We start from the raw sequence: 22,324 nt of genomic DNA on the forward strand, positions 1-22,324 counted from the left end.
TCCACTTCCTGTATTAGACAATGAAACTTCCCAAGTTCTCCCCTCTTTTCTAGAATAGGATGTACCCAGTGCCTCTTTTTGTCTTTTCCGCATCGCACTGTGCACATAAACAATGATAATATACCTCCTAATTATTCTCAATTTTGTGTCGCTTTTTTGCATCGGTCCCGGTGTGTAAAGGCCTTTAGTTTAAATTCTTTTCCTTTTTCGTGTGTGTCTGTCGACACAATTTCACAATAAATTCTGAAGTTCTAAAATTTGTTTTAAAAAGCGTTTTTGGTGGACTTTGTGTTAATCGATTCATAGACAAGTGTGCCTACACTAAACTCCTCTTGTGCTTCTGCTTGATCTTATCTGTCCTTTATCTATGACCCCTGATCTTTGAGAAGTAGATCCCATTTATAAAATATTTATTAGCATTGTTTTTATGAAAATATCTTCAAGGTTCTGGCAGGTGGTGGTCAGATACGTCCAGGTATGACGATGATCCGAACCCCAATCCAGCAGACAGGAGCAATGGGAAAGACAATACTACGTACACCTCTCGTGGTCCAGCAAGGTGACATGCTTATTGTGTGTTTAAGTGTAATAACACTCTTATTACCTCCCATTTCCCTCACACAACCTGAGAGCGGTTTCTTAATTTGTCACATTTTTCTTCTCCAGGTCAGGGTGGACAGCAACTAGTGACACAGATCATCCGTGGTCAGGCAGTTTCTACAGCAATATCCACTGCCAGCCCTGTAACCACAGCAACTGGTCAGGGCGTGGCCAGCCCAAACACACAGACAGCAGGCCAAACACCACCCGGCACCCCACGGGCACAAGGCCAAGGCCAAGTTAAACTCACCATGGCCCAGCTCACACAACTCACACAGGTTTGTGAGGAGAAACGAGGGACATCTAGTGATGTCCACACAGAAATAAAATCTCTTCTCTTGTTTACCCAAACTTTAGAGAGTCTACTGTCATCTGTAAATATTTCAATACACATATTAAAGTACATCAGCTGAGATGAGTTTTGTCTTTTAAAACTGTAGCGCATTTTTAAAAAAAAAAGTAGTCCAATGAGGAAAAAAAAAAGCAATTTCGTAAAAATTTATTATATTAATATTAATATTATATTTATTAATATGTAGATTTTGTTTGGTACTTTGAATTGCCTCATCAGAAGATGATATCATCTCTTATTGGGCTTTACAACTTTACAGTAAGTAGATTTTAGAAAAACATTTGATAAACTCTATATGTGATGTGATTCTACACAGCGAAAGTATGTCTATAATGTTTTTAATTCACTAAAAGCAACAGAGATTAATACCCTAAAATTACACAAATCCTCTTTTTTTCTTGTGGAGCAGAGGAGAAAATTTGCCACTCGTAGCGATAAAGGTTTTTTTTTTTCTTTTTTTTCACAAGTCTTCCTTTTCTGCTCCGCTTCCCACAGAAGCAGAAAGCTGGGTCTAATGTTGACCGACAGACTGGTGCTGGTGGTGCGCAACAGGCTCTGACAGTAATGGTTCAGGGCCAGGGTCAGACAACAGGCCAGCTGCAGGTCATACCCCACGGTGTCACAGTCATTCCAGGACCTGGCCAGCAACTCATGCAGGCAACACTGCCCAACGGCCAGGTGCAGCGCTTCCTCTTCACCCCTATGGCTTCGGCTGCCACACCCACATCAAGCACAGGTATGAAAAGTTTATAATATGGATCAGTCAGCTGAAAGCTGGATCATGACGGAAACAAATGCATTTCAACGTCTAATCTGAATTTGCTTTGGTTGAACCACTTATAGCAGTCATGTCACAAAGTTGGGTTTTTTTGTTCTTGCATTTGCTTGATCGTATCTTACCATTAACCTTTACTGTTTGTTTTTTCAGCCACCACAGTTCCCAGCCAGCCCAACTCCACCTCAAACAAAACCCCAGCACAACCTGCACAGCAGGCTGCCGCCCCAATCCAGGCAGGGGCGACCCCACAGGCCACTACCAGCACTCCTTCATCAGCCACCCCTCAGGGTCAGTTACCCCCACAGACCCCGGCCCATATGCCCATCCAGTCTCCCACTTCGCTGCAGGTTAAAACTCAGGGGGGAACCACCCAGCTGCAGCTGCAGCAGACGCCCCAGCTTATCAACGTGTCTGGACTCCAGCAGCAGGTACAGGTAAGAAAAAAAGTACAAAGATTTAAACAAAGTTCTTACTTAGTAATCACCCCTAAAAGTCACTTATTGTCAAGTAGCTTGGCCACTTTGAGGATATAAGTAGAAGTTCTGCCCTCTTTTTGTTTGTGTTAAATATTTGAATGGTCTGTTATGGACAGGTGGTGGCCCAGCTGCAGGCCCAGCAGGGTGGAGGCTCATTGCCACAACACATCAAACTGCAGCTTCCCATCCAGATACAACAGAGTGGGACCACCACAGCTCAGGGTGGACAGGTATCAGATGCAGCTTACATTCCTGGAGCCCAAGGACGCATTTATGCCACTGAGCCAACTGCCATCAAGTGCACTACAGTAAAACTTGATGCACCATAGTTATCATTTCTCACTTCACCTTTGGCCATCTCCATGGCCTCTGTTGTTCACGAAAAGCCACACTTTAGTTTAAAACTTTCTACATACCTCAAGTTTTAAATGTTCCTACAATATGTTGCTTCACTTTTAAATCTTAAATCTCCTCTGAACAGTCAATTTAATTAATCCACCACTGCTGTAGGTGTCTGTCCATTAATCTGGCTGCTTTGTTAAAGGTAAACTAGTTGAACCTAGTCAGATTTCTGTTCCAAATTTAGCAGAAAAGCAGTGGAGAACAATTCAAACATGAGACTGCCATCAGATGAATGGAAAGAAGTGTATCTGTGAAAGGGACTGAAGTCATGCTGATCGTTGTTTAAAAATTACAAAGGAGCTAAATTTGATTTTATGCTTTGAAGGTTTCCTAGATTATCAATACACCTGCTATTGAGGCCTAGAATATGAACTTAGCTTTAACATTGAGTTCCTTCATCAGTAACAGCTCTCCCGCTCTTTCCTGCTGTCATCATCTTTTGTCAATTGTGTCGTTTTAACTGAATTGAAATTGCACAAATCAAACTAAGTTCAAAGCACAAGCTGATCGCTATACAACGATCTTTGCCCAGATTGGAAACGTAGTCACCATCCAGGCTGCGTCTGTGCAAGAGCAACTGCAGAGGATCCAGCAGCTCAGAGAGCAGCAACAGAAGAAGAAGAAACAAGCAGCAGAAGCAAAGAGAGAGCTCGCTCTCAGTGCAGCCAACCAGAGCGACATCATTCAAAAACAGGTGTGTGTCGTCATTTCAGTCCACTTGCTGTCTTCCTGCCATCAGTACATAAACATCTGACATCTTCTAACCCTGCCGACACTGGACTTATTTTTACAGCTTTGGCCTTTCCTCTGATGGTCTTTGCTCTGCTTCTGTACTGGTTATATTTCACCATATGTTTGATAGATAGACTCTTATATTTATCATTTATAGCCCCATTTCCAATACAAGCAGTCTGATGGCACTGCATTTAAGATGATAAAACGAGATATAATCGATGCTATTGTCCGCTGGGGAATTTGGGGAATAGTACAAGGGCGCTGCGACACCAAATGCCAAAGAAATATCATTTAAAAAGAAAAAACTGATCACATTTCATCTGGTAAAATTTTCTTATGTTGGAATGAAAGCCCCCAGAACAATCTTTTTGCTGACATCTTCCCTTATTGTTTTTTTTTTCAGGTGGTAATGAAACAAAACGCTGTGATTGAGCACCTGAAACAGAAGAAGACCATGACACCTGCAGAGAGAGAGGAAAATCAGAGGTTTGTGTTCATTGTCTTTGTTGTCGCCTGCATGTGAAAATGCAGGAATGATAAAAATGATCAAAAAAATGTGTCATTTAGCAGCACAATATTGAAACAATGCAATTCCCTGGATCACATCTGGTAATGCATCTGACAAGCACAAACATTTCATCCATCCACCTCCATGTTTGTCTGTGCTCCCGTATGCAACTCTATCTTTAACGGTTTGTTTTCTGGCATCTTCTGTATCTGATATACCTTTTTTCTTATATTGTATAGCAAGGCACTGCCCGGCTCGGGATTCTATGTTGTGTGTGACCACCAATTACTTTTTGTCCTCACTGTGACCTAATAAGCAAGAACATGAAAATAAGAAGTATTTTAAAGACAGGAACTGGTTAATATAAAACACAAGGTCTTCCCAAATACTTTTCTGATTTAAACTTTAATACTTTAACCATGATAAAGAATAAAATTTTCATTGTTTTCATTATGTGTTCATTAAATTACTCTTTTTGTAACCACATTGTGACCTCATTAATTAAAAGTCATCTTTATTAGTTTAGAAAGATTTTATTTTTATTTGAACAAATCCAGCTATAAAATCAAAACAAAACTTTTATATAAAATAAAAACTCTCCCCCTTGTCTGGTCTTAAATCGTAAGCTGCAGGTAGATTATACTTTGACTAATATTTGACCTTGACAACCATATGTTTATGTCCTCACACGTTGTGTCAACACTGTGCCCATTCACACAGACCTGAAATACCAAACCCAGACTGCCGTTACATCACTGCAGCAGCCCTGTCTGTTGTTTTTCCCTCAATTTTCATCCTTTTTCCAGTTTGCATGGCTTTTTTCAGGAATTTTATGGTGCCTCAGTATAGAAATTGAGGTATGTTTCTGTACACCCTGTTATTTGGCTTCCACGCTGCATTTGCTGTGTTTATCTCTATACGATTGCTCTAGGAACTCTCACCGCTCTTTGACCTCAGCAGTCATGTATGTGTTTGTGTGTACTTACACAGACACACACTGACTGAACAAAGCACCAACTTTCTATCTTAGTTGCGAATATTAGCAAACACATGTGAACATACTGGAGATGGAGGGTCATCAATTATATGGATTTATTATCATAGACCGACTCATATGAAAATGTTCTAGAGATTTTTATCTTCATGCCCTTTTTTTGTCCTTTTTATTGCTAATAATTCTTTGCCTTTATTTAATTTGCAGAGCTATAAATCACCACCCACTTTTAGAACTTTCATGTAGCTATCCATTCCCAAGCATTTTAGCCAATTAAAACTTGAAATATTCTATGAAAATACATTCCAAAGCTTAAGGAAGATTTGAAATAATGTCCTGAAATGTTTTCTAAAGCTTTTCAGACAAGAAATGCTACAGAAGGGTTTCAGTTGGAAGTTGTCATGTTTTCCCCTTGCAACCAGACTCTTTAACGGGAGAAGCATACAAACATTGTATCTGAAGTAAAACGGCTCATATGCTTGACTGTCTGACCTTGTTTCATTCCTCTTCCCTCTTTTTTTTTTTCAAGTTTCCCACTTGTTTTCTATCTGTCCATCTCTCTCACCATCTCTTTCCCAGTCATCCATCTCAGATTTCCACTCCCTTGCTAGTAAGCCAAGTTTCATACCAGTGGACTCTTCTTTTCTTTTTCTTTTTCTTTTTCTCTTTCTTTTCTTTTCTTTTTTCTTTTCTTTTCATTTCTATTTATTTTTCTATTTATTTTTCTTTTTTCCTTTTTCTCTTCTTTTTTTATTTTTCTTCAATTTTTTTACATTTGTAAAACATTTGGCTCAGATACACAACTTGTGTTGATGTCACAGTTCATTCATTCATTCATTCATTCATTCATTCGTTTTCTGAACCCGCTTAATCCAAGTGAGGGTGGCGGGTGAGCTGGAGCCTATCCCAGCATCCTTTGGGTGAGAGGCGGGGTACACCTTGGACAGGTCGCCAGTCTGTCACAGGGCTTGATGTCACAGTTGTCACAGAAAGTTATTCTTCCTTTTAGGCTATATGTATGTTATCATCATCTCTCTCCCAGCCCTTTTAGCCTTCTCTTCTCTCTCAGCAGCACTATTATGTGGTTCAATGTTTTAAAAATCAACACTATGTGGGCCCTTTCATAGATTCAGTCATGTTTTTTTTGTCTCTTTAGCTAAGACTCTTGTTCACAGGGATGTCATTAGTATTTAAAGCATGTTTATGTTCTGCTGTAGCTTTTAACATGTTAAGAGGATATAATACTACACTGAATTCTTTTTCTTACCTCATCTTTCCTTTTATGTGTTCAGGATGATTGTGTGCAACCAGGTGATGAAGTTTATCCTGGATCGGATAGACAAAGATGAGAGGCAGGCAGCCAAGAGGAAAAAGAAGGAAGAGGTGGTGGAGGCTAAAAGGAGGCTTGCCAATGCTAGCAAGCTGTCTTCACTCCTCTACCGACACAAAGAGAGTCTCAAGATGGAGATTTTGAAGAAGCGGGCACTTCTGGACAAAGAACTGCAGCTAGAGGCTCAGGTATGAGGATAGGGTGCAAAGATAATCATGAGGAACTGGAAGCATCATTATTCTTTCAGACAAGAGACAGACTTTAACCCTATTTTCTTGGTATTGTATACCTCAGGACGAGCTAAAGAAGGACCTGTTGCGCATGCGGAGGGAAAAGGAAAGGGCTCAGGCTGCGGCCCACCAGGCAGCCCAGGCTGCGGCAGCTGCTGCGGCTGCAGCCCAAAAGCAGCAACAGCAAAATATGGCACACATGCGCGGTATCTCTGCTCAGCATCATCTCAACACAGCTGTCTCCACACACAAGAGGAAGCGGGAAGAGGAGAGAGAAATAACAACAACAGTAAAGTCCAGGAAGAAGAAAATGATCTCTACAACAAGCACAAAGGAGAGCAAGAAGGATACAAAGCTATACTGCATCTGCAAGACACCCTATGATGAGACCAGGTATGCGAATGCTTTCACAAATGCTCAGCAGCAGCAACATAACACAAATTATCCAGTGGCTCTGGCAACTTTCAGAAGTTTTTTTTTTTTTTTTTTCTCATTTAGTGAACTGAAAAACTTCCTTTAATCTGACAGTCATTCCACTGTTTACAAAGTGAATCTGTTCACAGCAGATCCTCAGTCCACATTAAACTAAACAGTGGCTTAAAAATGTTTCTCCTGTGTTATCAGAGAAGTTCACAAACCCTTAATAGTTACTATTAATTATTTTTTATTATTTTAACCTGCATTGTCCTTGTTCTTTGTAAAGGTTCTATATAGGGTGTGACCTTTGTACCAACTGGTATCACGGAGACTGTGTGGGCATCACAGAGAAGGAGGCCAAGAAAATGGACGACTACATCTGTGTGGAGTGTAAACGGGGCCAAAAGAGCAACACAGAGGAGCTGTACTGCATCTGTCAAACTCCATATGATGAGTCCCAGTAAGGAGCTTTTTGTTTGTCATATTGCCCCGTTGCAAGTTTTCTTACTTTTAAATAGACAATAAAAAAAGAGACAAACAAATAATAGAAATGCGGTTATCATTAGTGAATGGTGTTTTGTATTATGGCTACAGGACTTCACTCAAACAACAAAGCAGAACCTGTGTCACCACTCTGACTTCATTTCTTTTGGCTAGCGTTTGGAAATTTGGCAAATTATTTTGTAAAAGTGTCGCAAATCATCCATCCATCCATCCATTCATCCATTTTCTTCATCTTATTTGGGGTCTGGTTGCAGGAGCAGCTGCCTAAGCAGAGAAGCCCAGATTTGCCTTTCCCCAGTTACATTCGCCAGTTCATTCAGGGAATGCCAAGGCATTCCCATGCCGACTGAGAGATGCAATCTACCAGTTTGTCCAGGGTCTTCTGCAGGATCTCCTTTGAGATACAAGACATACTTGAACTCATCAACTTGGAGTGGGACCTCATTCCTGTCTATGAGAGGACACTCAACCATTTCCTGGCTGAGGACCAAGCACTCAGATTTCGAGGTGGTGTTGTCCTCCAACTGCCTTGTACTCGTCAGCTCCACCAAGAGGTTGAGATCACAGCACAATGGAGCCTACAGAGCCACATCATCAACAACCAGACCTTATCCTGAGGCCACCAAGCTGGATCTATTGAAAAGCTGCACCTACAAATTCTGTCCACAAAATTTATGGACAGAATTGGTGTCAAAAAGCAGCCTTGGCGGGGTCTAACCCTCACTGGAAAAGTGTCTGACTTATTGCCGGCTATGCAGATCAAGGAATGGCACCAGTCATGTAGGGACCGGATAAGTTCGAGCAAATAGTGCAGTTCTCCAAACTCCCTGAATACCGGCTGCAAGTCTGATGATACGACTACAACATGGGTGGGCCACTCAAGTCCTCAAGGACTGTAGTCCTGCAAGTGTTTGGAGTTTCCCTGCTGCAACACAACTGACACTTGTGCAGAGCAGACTTGTGCAGAGCTTAGAGCTGGAGCTAGCTTCTGCAGCCAAGGATCAGACCGCCGGGGTCCAGGCCTTCAGCTGCTGCCCAGACCCCTATGGCCCCTCCCACAGATTGTGAGCTCACAGGAGGAAGACCTAAATGGTCCCAATTTAAAATACATATTTTTATGATTCCAGGTTTTACATCGGCTGCGATCGATGTCAGAACTGGTACCACGGTCGATGTGTGGGAATTTTGCAGAGTGAGGCCAACCACATCGATGAGTACGTGTGTCCACAGTGTCAGTCCACAGAGGACGCCATGACTGTTTTCACTCCACTCACTGAGAAAGACTACGAAGGCCTGCGAAGGATCCTCCGTTCCTTACAGGTGAGCCAAGAGTTTACGTTTGCTGAACGAGCTGATGTGATCGGACTCAAGTAATCACTAATTAAAGTGTCTTCTGGGGAGGTGTAATCTCCATTACTGAATCATGCTACTCTAAATAAAACAAAAACCCACTCAGCTGCAGCTAAAGCATCAGCAGCAGTGTTGTAGTTTTATCACCATCGGTAGGCCTGACACCAGCACAGCTCCCTGTAGCCCCACTGCAGCACAAGAGCAGCAAACAAAAGTCCTCTGTGTCCATCTTATCTGATAGGTTGGGCTCCCCTTGCCTTTTTTTCTTCTTCTTTTTCCTAACTTCCCTTTCTTTTCTCTCTTCTTCTCCTCCGTCCAGCAGCATGTGTGAGGGAGAAATGGAGTGGAAAGCATGAGAGAACATCTGTGTTGACCCACCTGCTTTCAGTGTAATTTTCATGGTGCTGTTTGTTTTTCTACTTTGGTTTCAGCTTTCTCAAGTATCTCTGTTTCCCTTTTTCTTTTCTTTTGGTCCCTCCCTCCTCTGCAGGCACATAAAATGGCGTGGCCGTTTCTGGAACCAGTGGATACAAATGACGCACCAGACTATTACAAGGTGATCAAGGAACCAATGGGTGAGTAGAGGAAATTTGTAACGATGACACTTGCAGACAATACTTGTCTACAATCACATCTACTTTGGAAACAAGCTTTTTGTCTGTGGTGGTGTTCCTCATACCCATAAAGGTTATCATTTGTGCAACTTTAAATTTTTCTCACATTTTCTGCATTTATCAACTACGCCCTATTTTTAATACAATCATTCACCGGCTCTCAAAGCCACTTCATGTTTCAATTAAAATGCCTACTATTTTTTTAACCATATTATTTATAATTTTACAGTTGACATATGAACCTTTGAAAAGCATTATATATAATACAACTGAGCATACAATGAAAAAGAAAAAAAATAAAAGAAACCCAATCTCATCAAAAACAAAATGAAGACCTATCAGACCTCACCTGGCAGACTTATCGTACACAGTAGACGTACAGAAAAAAGAACTAATTGAGACAAAACAAACAGCAACCAGTGCACCTGGCATTCTTCAGTGTAAGACTAGATTATAACAAGTATTGATACTCAGAGTTCCAGTTTCAGGCCAGGCAAATTATTCACGTAGATTAGTAGAGGATTCCAGGTTTTATGGAATTCATTACTCATGCCGTTGAGAGTACATCTAATCTTCTCCAACTTAATATTTTGCATAACATTGTGGATCCAATGGTAATGTGATGGACGGGTAGCAGCTTTCCGTTGGAGTAAAATTAAGCGCTGGGCTAACATTGAGGAAAAGGCATTGACATTTGAGAGGACACTCAACCATCTCCTGGCTGAGGACCAAGCACTCAGATTTAGAGGTGGTGTTGTCCTCCAACTGCCTTGTACTCGTCAGCTCCACCAAGAGGTCGAGATCACAACCCAATGGAGCCAACAGAGCCACATCATCAACAACCAGACCCTATCCTGAGGCCACCAAGCTGGATCTATTGAAAAGCTGCACCTACAAATTCTGTCCACAAAATTTATGGACAGAATTGGTGTCAAAAAGCAGCCTTGGCGGGGTAGATGAGCGGGGGCAACAGAGCCCATAGAATCAGGAAGACAACAAAAAACAGCAACCATGGGAGAAGGTCAGATATTATTTGCATAGGCCATAGAGATGGCTTCAAAAAAGGAAGACCAGAAAGGAGCAATTTTAGGACAGGACCAGGACATATGGTAGGATGTAGCCGGGAACTGTTTGCATCTGTCACATGTTGGGTCCTTGTTTGAAAATATCCTGGTCAGTTTGACTTTTCAGAAGTGTTACTGTACTATTTTGATCTGTGTCGGAGCATGCCTAGAACATATGGAAAAAGAGTGGACTCTCGTAAGAGCCGTATTCCATTCGTCTTCAGATAGTTGGAGCCCCAAGTTATTCTCCCACCGTTCACTAATGTGTGAAAAATGCACACTATTTTTGCCATCTTAAAATGAAGTCATGGCTTTCATCCTGTATAACATGAGACTTTGTTTAACAAAGCCATCTAAATCCTGACATCTTCTGGAAAACCTAAAACTGTAAATGATTTCATACTATGCATTTTATACGACAACCATTTCTGATGCTTGAAACAGTTTTCATTGTGCACATTGTGCTAAAAGCATGCATGCTACACTAAGCAATATTATGTAGAGCATATTACTGGGATTGCGAGCAGTTCCTGTTTGGGAAATAGATTTGTCTCAGTGGTGCTGTTATTACCTCATAGTTGCTTTAAGCTTTGGAAGTAACACCCGCCAGTTATATCTTAACATTAAAATAAAGCAGCCAGAAGGCCAACTGGGAGGAAGCCCTCCAACTCAGATCAAACCGGCCATGTAAATGTCGGCTTGCGTCAACAGGGCCTTTTTTGAACTTCCATACAAACAAACCGTTAATGAGCTGCTTTGGGTCTGCCATATTCCCTGTGGAAAGGGTCCAGCCCCACACTTAGCTCCTGTTGGCCTGGTCCGGGGAAACTCTAGTCCTTGCCCCTTCCCGTCCACCACAGAAAGAAGGGGGGGGGTCTTTGTTGGTTTTTAAAAAAGAAAAATAAAATAAAAACGGCTTTTGGCTGATGTGGCTGCAGCCATTGGTAGTTTATGGAGGGTTTTGAGATTAAATCTAATGAAAGAAAAGAAGGAGGTCTTTGATACTGACGATGAAATTTAGCCATGGCCAGCTGGGTGGGGGTTAAAAAGGCTAAGAGTCGGATATGTTTGCTTGAAAGGGAGCCCTGGGGATGGCGTGCAGAGCAATCCACCGGCAGCAGCAGATTATGCAAAACCTTGGCTTCTGCCTGTTAGCTTCCTTGCTAATGCAGTCAGATTTATTTTCTTTTTTTTTCCTGTCTTCAATTTAATTTAACAAAACTACTGATGCTGAAAGCTCCTTTTCAAGAGATGCCTGGAAAATAAAAACTCTGATATTGACTGCATTTTTCAAATCCAACAGTGGTTTTGTTATTTTTGTGTTTTCAGAAATGATGCTCTCCTCAGGAATGACAGATGGGTCATATCTCAGTCACTTATCTCAAAGCCTGAGTAGATTGAGGTTAAAATTGGCAGAGGTTTAGAATTTTTTGCTGTCGCATATAAAGTGATGCACTGTGCTTTGTCTGTCAAACGCAAACCACATGTGCTGCAATTACCATGAAGCTAACGCACAGATATCTGGTGCAACGTCGATTAGAGAACCCAAATATTTTTCTGCTGTTACCACAAGATGTTTATTCTTTGGGAATTTTAAGTAGAGTCTTTTAGATGCTTTTGAATGATGTACTCCACAACTAATCATGTTTTTAAATGCTTTGTATTCTCAGACCTGTCCACCATGGAGGAGCGGTTACAGAAACGCGAGTATGTCAAACTCACAGAGTTTGTAGCTGACATGACCAAAATCTTCGACAACTGCCGATACTATAACCCCAGCGACTCGCCCTTCTACCAGTGTGCCGAGGTTCTGGAGAACTTCTTTGTCCAGAAGCTAAAAGGCTTTAAAGCTAGCAGGTAAGATGGTAGTGATGTTCAGCACTGAGCAGCCGATGAAGATGGGAAAAACAAAAGAAAGACGTTTTTATTTAATGATAAAAATCGATTAACTTCTCTTGGATTTTTATTTATCACAGTTTCCTGCTTCTGCTTTAAACTTGCAGTTTTCCACCTTTAGGGGTAGAGGCTGAATGTTCGTACATCCACTGATCTTGTTTTGTCTTTGGAGCCACATTAAATAAGAATCGTACCTCCTCAAATATCCCATTTATGTTTTGTTTGAGATGTTAGATTTATTAAAGAGTTTTCTGACACCAATCTTTTTTTTTTTCATTACAAGCTTCAACTTACTTGTTTTTTCAGCGGGATCTTCATGCTTACACATATCAACCCATAACCAGCTTCAGCTTTCCATGTCAAGTGCATTGTCTGCTATTATCAATGTCTTCAGCAATGCAAATCATAACAAAAGCCCAATTTCATGGCATTTGACATAACATTTCATATTAGAAAAACACTGGTAATCAGCTAAAGAGTTGAGCTTATTTGTTTCAAGCCAAGCTTCACTGTGTGCTGAGTCTGGTCACATCTCTTAACTCACCTCACTGCAGTGCTATCACAGTGTCATGTGATTTCTTTGGATGGATGCACACCACAGGATCTTAGTGCTTAAACTAATATCTTCAGCCTATAATCTGTTGCAGTACTTTTAACTTTATAATTGTTTTCGTCCACATTCTTTACTGATAGACATGAATATCTGACAGTAAGGCATGCTGTGCTGTGGCCTCAGTCTGGTCATGCAGTAGAGGGGGTCGCCTCCTGCTCTGACTGCAGCTGAGCTTGCCGCTGTAGCCTTCGTGAGGGTCAATCTTATTCAGAAAAGAGTAAACGATATATACTTTCACGTTACTCGCCAATAGTCTCCAATATCACCAGAAAAAGTTGCTAGACTTGTTAGTATATTTTTCTTGTCATAGAGTCGCTGGATGGGGCTGAAAAATTGCTAAATGTAGTGTCAAAGTGCCAAGTTTTTAACTCCTAATAAATATACATACACATATATATATATATATATATATATATATATATATATATATATATATATATATATATATATAAATTTAAACAGAATACAAAAATTTGCCAATCCTTTTAAAGATACATATTCAATTGAATAAACTACAGATATATTTCATGTTCAAATTGATAAATTTCATTGTTTAGGTTTTTTTTGCAAGTATTCACTCTACTAAAGACATTTTTTCTACTATGAATCATTGCTGTTGTAACATGCCCAGAATATGGCTTGGCATTGTGCCTCTGAAACAAGCAGGATGTCTCTGATATACATGTTGTGTAGATGCTGCAAAACCTGTATGAACCTTTCAGCATTAAGTGCCATCACAGATGTGCAAGTCATTGATGCCGTAGGCACGAACATAGACCATCATAGATGCTGGGTTTTGGTCTTTGCAGTTATAAAAATCTAGATTTTTTTTTTTTTCTCTTTGGCCCGAAGAACACAATGTCCATGATTTCCAAAACCAGTTTGAAATGTGGACTTGTCAGTCAACAGCACATTTTTCCATTTGTGCCTCTGTCCATCTCTGATGATCTTAGGTCCAGAGAAGCCAGCAGTGTTTCTAGGTGATGTTGATGTATATAATTTTTGCTTTGCATGCTCGAGTTTGACCTTGTACTTGTAGAGGAAGCATCTCACTGTGTGAACTGACAGTAGTTTTCTGAAGTGTTCCCAAGCCTTCGTGGGAATATCCTTTACACAGTGATGTTGGTTTTTAATAGTGCCACGTGAGAGATCAAAGGTTACAAAAAGTTGGTTTTTGGTCTTGCTGTCTGTGCAAAGATTTTTCTGAAATGTTATTGACTATAGATGATGAAATTTCTTAATTCCTTGCAATATGAGAAACTCTCTTAAATTGTTTGACTATATGCCGACGCAGTTGTTCACAAAGTGGTGAAGCTTGTCCCTTCCTTGCTTGTTAGTGACGGTTTAGAGATGCTTCTTTTATACCCAAGCATGACACTCGCCTGTATTCTATTACCCTGATGATCCATGGGATGTTTTTTAAGTATTCCTCAACTTTACCAGTCTTGACTCCCCTGTCCCAACTTTTTTTTTTTATGTGTTGCATGTATCAAATATAAAATGAGAGAATAGTTGCAAAAAAAAAACAATCAAATTTATCTGTTTTAGCATTAAATGATGCCGGTAAAGTTTCTTGTAGTTAGCAGATGAAAATTAAACAAAGACTAACTAAAGAAATTAAAGAAAAACACTTCCTTCTTAAACATCTAAGCACGAGATGAATTAAACATGGTGTGAATTCAGTTCATTACGAACTGGAAAATTGAGGATGGAAATAAAGGACAGCTTCACCAGCACTGATCTTAACATACTTTAAAGTCCAAAAAAATCTGTTTTAGCCAATTCAAGTCTAAAGCTTTGTTTAAAAGTGTCCTCTAAAACCCAAAAAGTAATTATTGTAAATAACTTTGCCAATTATGTTTATCAATGTTTTAAAAGGTGCTTGGAAAATGATTCTGCTTTAAAAAGGAGAAAAAGAAGTATCAATAGCTTGAATAGACACAGCCAAAGGTTACGTTATGATGCTCACATTTCATGGAAAACATCAGCAAACACCCAAAATGAACCTCTCAAAACAAGACAGGGTACACAAAAGGAATAGACAAATGTGCCCTAAGAATGTTACAAATATGTTAGAAATCTACCATTTCCTCTGTTGTTATGCTGAGATGGATTTTTGTTGAGAAAATTTCAGGATGGTTTTTTTTTTTTTTTTTACTTCAGACCTTTCATATATGAATGTTTGATGGCTTCAGCACGTCATTGTGGTTTGCATCCATCTTCATGTGCCGGAAACATTTCTCTGCTTCACCTGCATGTATTGACTTCCATCCATTCTTTTCTCTCTCTTGCAGATTGTGATGTCAAACTTCCTGGGTGCCCGGGTCACTTTCTAAACAAAATAATAATAATTTACTATCCTGGATGTAGCTGTTCTTTACCAATAAAAACAGCGTTAAAACTTTGTAAGACAGTCACATATGAAGCTCACACTTTAGGTGTGATGTTTTTTTTTTTTTGTATTATTTTCAAAAACAAAAAGGAAAGAAAACAATGTTTCAAATGTTTAATATCTGCAGCCATGTTGGTAGCTCACAGCATTCAAGGGAAAATGTATTTTCTTATGGTCACACCATACAATGTAGTGATTATGTGTGAGTTGGATACAATTCCAAGATTTAATTTAAACAATAAAGAAGTTTATTTTTGGTTGTATAATTGGACTTAAACTCCATACACACATAATTTCCCTTTAATTTGATGTTTATTATTTTGGTCAGAACATGCTGCAGCAGAAAAAAACGTTTTTACCTCATTACTTAGTCAAGAATTTGAACAAAGCATGCATCATTTATTAGTTTCTTTTTATTGGCTGTATTCATGTATATTATTTTATGTTTATAACATATCTTTTTTTTTTAATGATTATTTTTCTGTTCAAAAGAAAATAATGGTAGAAAGTGTAAAGATAGAGCTAGTTCAGCTAACTTGTTTAAAATAAGATGAGCTTGGCTATTTTCAGGTTAGAAAAAAATAAAGCTGTATATTGTTGGACAGACGTAGGATCACACATCTCGGTGACATTTAACCAACATGGCTGCTTGGTCTCTGGTAAAGTGGCTCACCCACTGGCATCCAATATGTTTTTGCTTTTTTTTTTTTTGTATTCTCCCTTAGTTATATTTTTGTCATATATTGTAAAGCTTTTAATAAAAAGAAAACAACAAAAAGTTTTCCAACAAATTTCTTCCTCCTCTTTTTGCCCATCTCTGTAGGTCACATAACAACAAGCTACAATCAGCAGCTTCTTAGCTTCCTTCTTAAAACTGAGTGTCAGAAAGGCACGCCGCTGAATGATTAGGACCCGGGGTCTGAGTCAGGCTTCATCTAAACCCGAGTTCTCTGTGGAGGAGAGCAGGTCCTTCCTCCCCAACAATGATGAAGTGTCCCACCCTCCACCACCTCCATTGCAGTGCTAAGAGGGAAAGAAGTGTATAGAAAAACCTGCCCGTGTTTCCCCCCTTTCAACTGGGGAAAGGAAAGCTACAGGGTCTCTTACATCCCAACCAGTGAAGCCCTGCCATGAGAGGATGGAAATGAGGGAGACAAGATGTTGGACGTTGTTGGATGATCAGTGGTAATCTAACCTGATGCGACGGTGGACTTTTTAAGTTCAATCTGTGGGATTCATTTTGGTGCAACTTTGATAACAAAATGTCAGCTTCTTGTCCTCACTTAAGATGAAATTTAAGAAAACCTCCATCAAATCACCACTTAATTCAAGGTTTAAGTCCAGCAAAAGTCCTGGAAATGAGCACTTTTAAAACCCCAACAAATGCTTCATATGCAGTATGTGCAGCTTTAACGACATTGTTCTCATGTTTAACCACTGCATGCCTGAAAGCAGCATTTTTTTTCCACTGCATAAGAGTCTACGGTCGCTCCATGTCTGGCACTAAAACCACTTTTCCACCATTATTCAGCCAGTGTTGGATGAGTATGCAACATCACCTTCAAATTGACCCAGTTACTTCATCATTATTCTGATAAAACCCTCAGGTGTTTAGCCCTGCATGAACCATGAACCAGCCTCATTAAATACACCTAATTGCAAATATAGTCACCTCTTTCAGCAAAATGTTCCCTGTCTAGGGAGCTTGATGTTGAGATGAGTAATTCAGCCAGCGTTTAAAGGCAAACATGCTTTCATGTTCACTTCCAGATGGAAACACCCCGGACAGACCATCCCACCCACTGCATCCGGCCCTTTTGACCTTTTTACATCTAGTGTTCTAAAATGCAGCTAAAAAACTGGCTCTATTTGAAGGAGGAAAAGAGACTGAAGCCTTTAAAGAAAGTGAAACTTGTACAAGCTGAATTGCAGTACTGTAGCTCCCTCCATAAACTCGTCTCCTTATCTCTCAGCCTCTTATTCCAGCATAGAAGCTGACAGGTTTGCTCACTTATGTCTCTCAACTCCCCCCATCAAAGCATGGTTAAGTAATTGGATAATGGACTTTTCCACTCAGCATCAGCTTAGTTAAGTTGCAGTCTGTGGCAGAGTTGGTGGAGAACACTTAAAGGAGACTCGGGAGTATTTGTAACGTGGGTTTGTATGAAAATTTTATAGCTACATTTTTTTTAAGCATATCTGGGAACATTTTTGTAATTTTTCCGTTTTGTAGGAGGGGGAGCAGCCCGTCATTAAGTTGACCTGTTACAAACTGGTAAAAAATTAGACAAATATTTTTGTTTCAATCCCAAAGTTTTTACATTTTTGTGCATTAAAGCAGAGTTGAGAGATAATGTGGCTTCTGTCGTCTTCTCTGTCTTTCACACAAATGTTCGTCATTTTGTAATCTGAAGATGATGATGATGTGCTTTACCACTGTTTGTAATCTGCATTGTATATTTTAGCTGTCCAAATATGTAGAGAAAAAAGATTTTTAGAGGAGTAGAAACTATTATTTTTCACTATTTGAACCAGCAACAAAGCCCTCATGTATATTTCAACTGTATTTTTCCTTTCATTGAAGTGGACTCTACGGTTAGATGAAATGGCTCTTTATAAGAAAGTGCTGCGGACTGTGAGCATAAAAGTTTGGAAAGTCAAGTGACATGATAACTTGTACAGATATTTTTTTTTTCTCGTAAAAAAACAAACCAGTTTAGCATAACCTCTGTAATGGCATTGCATTTCTGGTATTATTTATTTGTATCAACAAAAGGGTTTTTTTGTTTATTTGTTTTTTGTTTGTTTTTTTTGTTTGTTTTTTTTAGCAATGTTGAGGAATCATAATGGCAGAAAAAAAAATGCTCTATGTTTTTAACAGATTGTGGCCACTCTGAAGAGGTTCTCTTTTGTACTTGATAGGACATTTCATCCTAGATATTAAAGTAATGTTTTGGATACACTGTTTCGGGTCATTCATGTTTGCCGTTGTTATTTTTATTGTGACTGATACAGTTACACATTGCTCTAACAATGACCTACAGTCCAGGTAAATATTTGCACGTCTGAATAATGCATACAATATCCACAATATATTCAAAATTGTTGTAAAATCCAAACGTTTTAATGAAAACTTACAGAAATCTCTCAATGCAAAAATGCAACTAAAAGAGTATATCAGTACTGTGTAAAAGTCTTAGCCACTCCATATTTCTTCTGTTTTGCTGGCAACTTGGCAGTCATTAAAAATATTAGGTTTGGGACATTTCTTACAGCCTCTTGCAAAGATTTGTAGTTTGCTTCTATTTCCTCCAATGCATCCATTAACAATCTCAAATAAAAGTTTTAGATTAACAAAAAAGGTCTTTCTAAAAGCCACGAGACAAAGATGTGGCTTATATCATTATATATATATATATATATATATGTATATATATATATATATGTATATATATATATATATATGTATATATATATATATATATGTATATATATATATATATATGTATATATATATATATATATGTATATATATATATATATATATGTATATATATATATGTATATATGTATATATATATATGTATATATATATATGTGTGTATATATATATATATATATATATATATATATATATATATATATATATATATATATATATATATGTGTGTGTGTGTGTGTGTTAAAAATAAGTAAAGGGGTCGAGGAAATGCATCTGAAACTTCAGTGAACCCATCTTTCACTGAAGCCTTCCATGGTCTCCATGGAAGGTGGCATGTAAAGAAGTAATTATTAAGGAAGGTAAATGTGGAGAAAAGGCTGAGTTATGCCAACTGGGACAAAAACGGGATTGGATATCAATGCCAACAGCTATAATAGAGTGGTAACTCATTCACAGAGCCCCACACATCAACACTAAAGCATTTTGGGATCATCTTGATGCAGAATGTAACAAAAGGCAGAACTACCCAAAAAATCATTTTTAATGTCCTTTACATGCCTGCAGAACTATTGTTAAAGGTTACTTCAAGAATTTACAAGAAAGACTAACAGTGTTTAGCCATGTTCATTATTATAAGAGCACATTTTTGCCATACACATCATGTGTTTAAATAAACTGCAGAATGCAGTTCTTTTTCTCACAATACATACAGGAATAAGAGGTAGTTCAAGGCCATCTTTGACAAAGTATTGATTGTCAGTTCATAAGTTTGTACGCCTTTCACATAGAGGTTACAGTCTTTGATATTTTAGCCATATAGAGGCGACAAACGGAGGCTGTGTGGGAAAACAGAGCATCACCTTTTTTTTTTTTTATAGCTCATGGAGTCGAGTAGGAACTATCTTCTATAAACAGTATTGTAGGTGGTGACATTGTAGGCTTGTTTTACTATCTCTGGTACAGGTTGCCTTAGATGTATAAAAGGCTCAATGATGTAAGATGATTAATAAATGAAAGCAGAATATTTTCACCAGTGTTAAAATGCATTATGTGAAATTTTGACTCTTTCAGAGGAAAGAGAATAACTCAGAGATTGAAAATTATGTTTGTAAAATATAGTGGCCACTAATGAATCAAGATGCAAGTTCAGTGAGCAGCAGCTACGAGCATCAGGTCCAAGATGAGACGTCTATGATCAGGAACCTGAAAACTTAAAGGATTTTCAATGTACCATGAGATAGGTTTCATAAGCATAGCAAGTATTGGGGGAATTGTTTTGTGGTCCCATGTCCACTTATCCCTGTTCACATGTCACAGCACGCTTTTTACTGGACCCCACACACGTTCCTCACTTCTAATTTCTCTTGAAAAAAAAGGTGTGTACTGAATCACAGTTGTGTTTTCTTGTTGAGGGAATTTGTTCAAGATTTGGAGGGGAATGATTTCTGATTGCCAAAACAGGGCAAAATGAAGATAAAGGAATAACAAGAAGCCAATCTATCAATGTTTCTCAAATAAAAATAAACTACTGAGCGAAATTAGCTGGGAAAATAGAGAACACACCAAAGGCTTCGGCCTTCAAGAGTCCAGGTGTTGTGGTCATCGATTACAGAGGACCTGGTTGTATGCTTACAGGCAGGATGCAGGCAAGTGAGGAAATAAATAAACCTTTATTTAACTAAACCAAGACCAAATGTGCAGCAGTCACCAGGAAACTATACCAAATTGCAACACAGGGAATAGAAGTGGGTAGGTCTGGTATGGATGGAAACAACAACAATCAGACAAATGGGAACAGCAGACCCTGGAGAATTTGTACTGAGGGAAACGATGACTAATGTAACGCAGGTGTACGCTAATCAGTAAGTGAAGTCTGGTGTGAAGCAAAAGAAAAGAACGCACAGAATTCAAATAAAACATGATGCAGACCAAACCAAAATGCAGAAAGAAGACTGATTCAAAAGAAACTAGAATAAAATAGCTGGAGCCCCAATAAAACAAGGTTAACACTGAAAGAGAGAACACAACAAAGTTCACACACCATGACAACAGCTTGGTGAGAGGTGTTTATGTTTTGCCTCACTTGCTGTGGAAGTTGGACGTTTTAGCTGAGGATGATGTCATTCCAGAGTTGTTGACTTTGGTCCAGTTGTGAACTGTGCTTGTTGTGTTCACTGACTAGGCTAGCTATAAATGACAAAACGACCTGAAAACACATTTCTCTTTTTAACTTGTGCAAATAAACACCAGCGGGATAAGCTTACTGTGTGCGACTAATTTTAGAAGACACAAACGGACAGAAGTGCAAATAAAAATCTTATTGTTGCAGCTATCACAGCTGTTTTGAGCAGGGCAGTCATGTTGGCACTCATACGGCTAGTTGATGCTCTACGTCTGAACTAATCAGGCCCTCCAAAGCAATGTGAACCCTCAACTGTGGTTTCTTTTGCTTACTTGTCCTGTCCAGCGTCAAAGCAAGCAGAACTAGATCTGGCTCCTGTGTTGTGCCAAACAAATTTGCTTTGCCAAGAGGAGCTTTATGATACAGAGCCCCTCTTGAAAATTTAAGTCTTTTTCTTTATTTTTAAATTTCTCTGTTGCTGGATGTACATTTTAATGCTGGACAAGAGGGTTGGGGGACAAAGAGAAAAGAAAGTAAACAGGAAAGGAAATACAAGAAAGTGAAGAGATGAGAGGTAACAAGGACAAAGGACAACAGGTTCATAGGTCAAAATCAACAGTATGAGATGTTCAAGCTAAACAAAAACTCAACTGTAGTTTCAATTGAAAAAATCAAAGACTGAGGGACGTGGTCATGACCCTTGTACGCCATACATAACCATTGCTGTGATACCGTTCTCAAATCGACATCTCCAGTGTCTCCCAGCTTTGATGCATCACTCCCCATCCTTGACCACCACCTTCTTAACTCCCCATTCAAACCACTAAATGGATCCAGAGATCAGCATAGATGCTGAGAGCACCACAGATGACCACAAGCCCACAGTCGTTTGGGGAAGTTTCACACAGGAAGCAACTCCAAGATATTCCCACCTAACCTCCCCCTTCCCCTCCTCCTCCTCCTCCTCCTCTTTTACATCCTCTGCAATGAGGAATGTCCTCCTGCTGTGATAGCAGCCGCAATGTGGAGCGGGCTCCTGTTTCCTGCCCGCATGCATCTGTTCCCTTCAGCGCTGATCCCAGATACAGGCTTCATTGAGCCTGGGAACTGACCAGAGCTGACAGACAAGAGGCTCAGCACAGCCTACCCAGAGGCCAGGTGGAGACTGGAGCTGTTAAACTTTAATTGTAGAGTCTTGTGTTGGGGACTCTTGCTAGCAATGACAAAGATTAGTGGGTGGACATGTGATTGTGTGAGTGCAGGGTTGGTTGGAAGATGAATTCCTCAAAGGCCCAATAAGTACAAAACATTTTTTTTTATTGAGTTCATGTTAAGCAAAGCAATGCAAGTGTTCAGTGCAAATGTTTTCCCTCTCATAATAAGCATTGAGCTCACGATGGTGATATAATCAAGCTATTCCTTTAGAAAGATGAAATTTTCTTTACATAAGTTTCATTCCATAGTTTTACATAAGCTCCTTTATTCCCCCACCTCCCTTTTTTTTG

The 22,324-nt window shown here is 39.3% G+C and overlaps 1 protein-coding gene across 1 annotated transcript in view; it reads left to right on the top strand.

Annotated features, from left to right (window-relative positions):
* Positions 1–16,085, top strand: part of LOC306754342 (nucleosome-remodeling factor subunit BPTF-like) — a 45,831-nt gene extending 29,746 nt beyond the window's left edge. The window contains exons 23-36 of the mRNA XM_079238323.1: positions 445–559; positions 667–878; positions 1,448–1,688; positions 1,881–2,164; positions 2,323–2,436; positions 3,141–3,302; positions 3,747–3,829; positions 6,138–6,363; positions 6,470–6,798; positions 7,109–7,282; positions 8,454–8,646; positions 9,167–9,251; positions 12,025–12,211; positions 15,158–16,085. Of these exons, the coding sequence (XP_079094449.1) occupies positions 445–559; positions 667–878; positions 1,448–1,688; positions 1,881–2,164; positions 2,323–2,436; positions 3,141–3,302; positions 3,747–3,829; positions 6,138–6,363; positions 6,470–6,798; positions 7,109–7,282; positions 8,454–8,646; positions 9,167–9,251; positions 12,025–12,211; positions 15,158–15,164 (2,412 nt within the window). The 3' untranslated portion in view covers positions 15,165–16,085. The remainder of the gene's footprint in view (positions 1–444; positions 560–666; positions 879–1,447; positions 1,689–1,880; positions 2,165–2,322; positions 2,437–3,140; positions 3,303–3,746; positions 3,830–6,137; positions 6,364–6,469; positions 6,799–7,108; positions 7,283–8,453; positions 8,647–9,166; positions 9,252–12,024; positions 12,212–15,157) is intronic.
* Positions 16,086–22,324: the final 6,239 nt, after the last annotated feature.

The sequence above is a fragment of the Telmatherina bonti genome, assembly GCF_933228915.1.
Source record: "Telmatherina bonti genome assembly, chromosome: 3".
In the NCBI taxonomy this organism is placed as follows: domain Eukaryota; kingdom Metazoa; phylum Chordata; class Actinopteri; order Atheriniformes; family Telmatherinidae; genus Telmatherina; species Telmatherina bonti.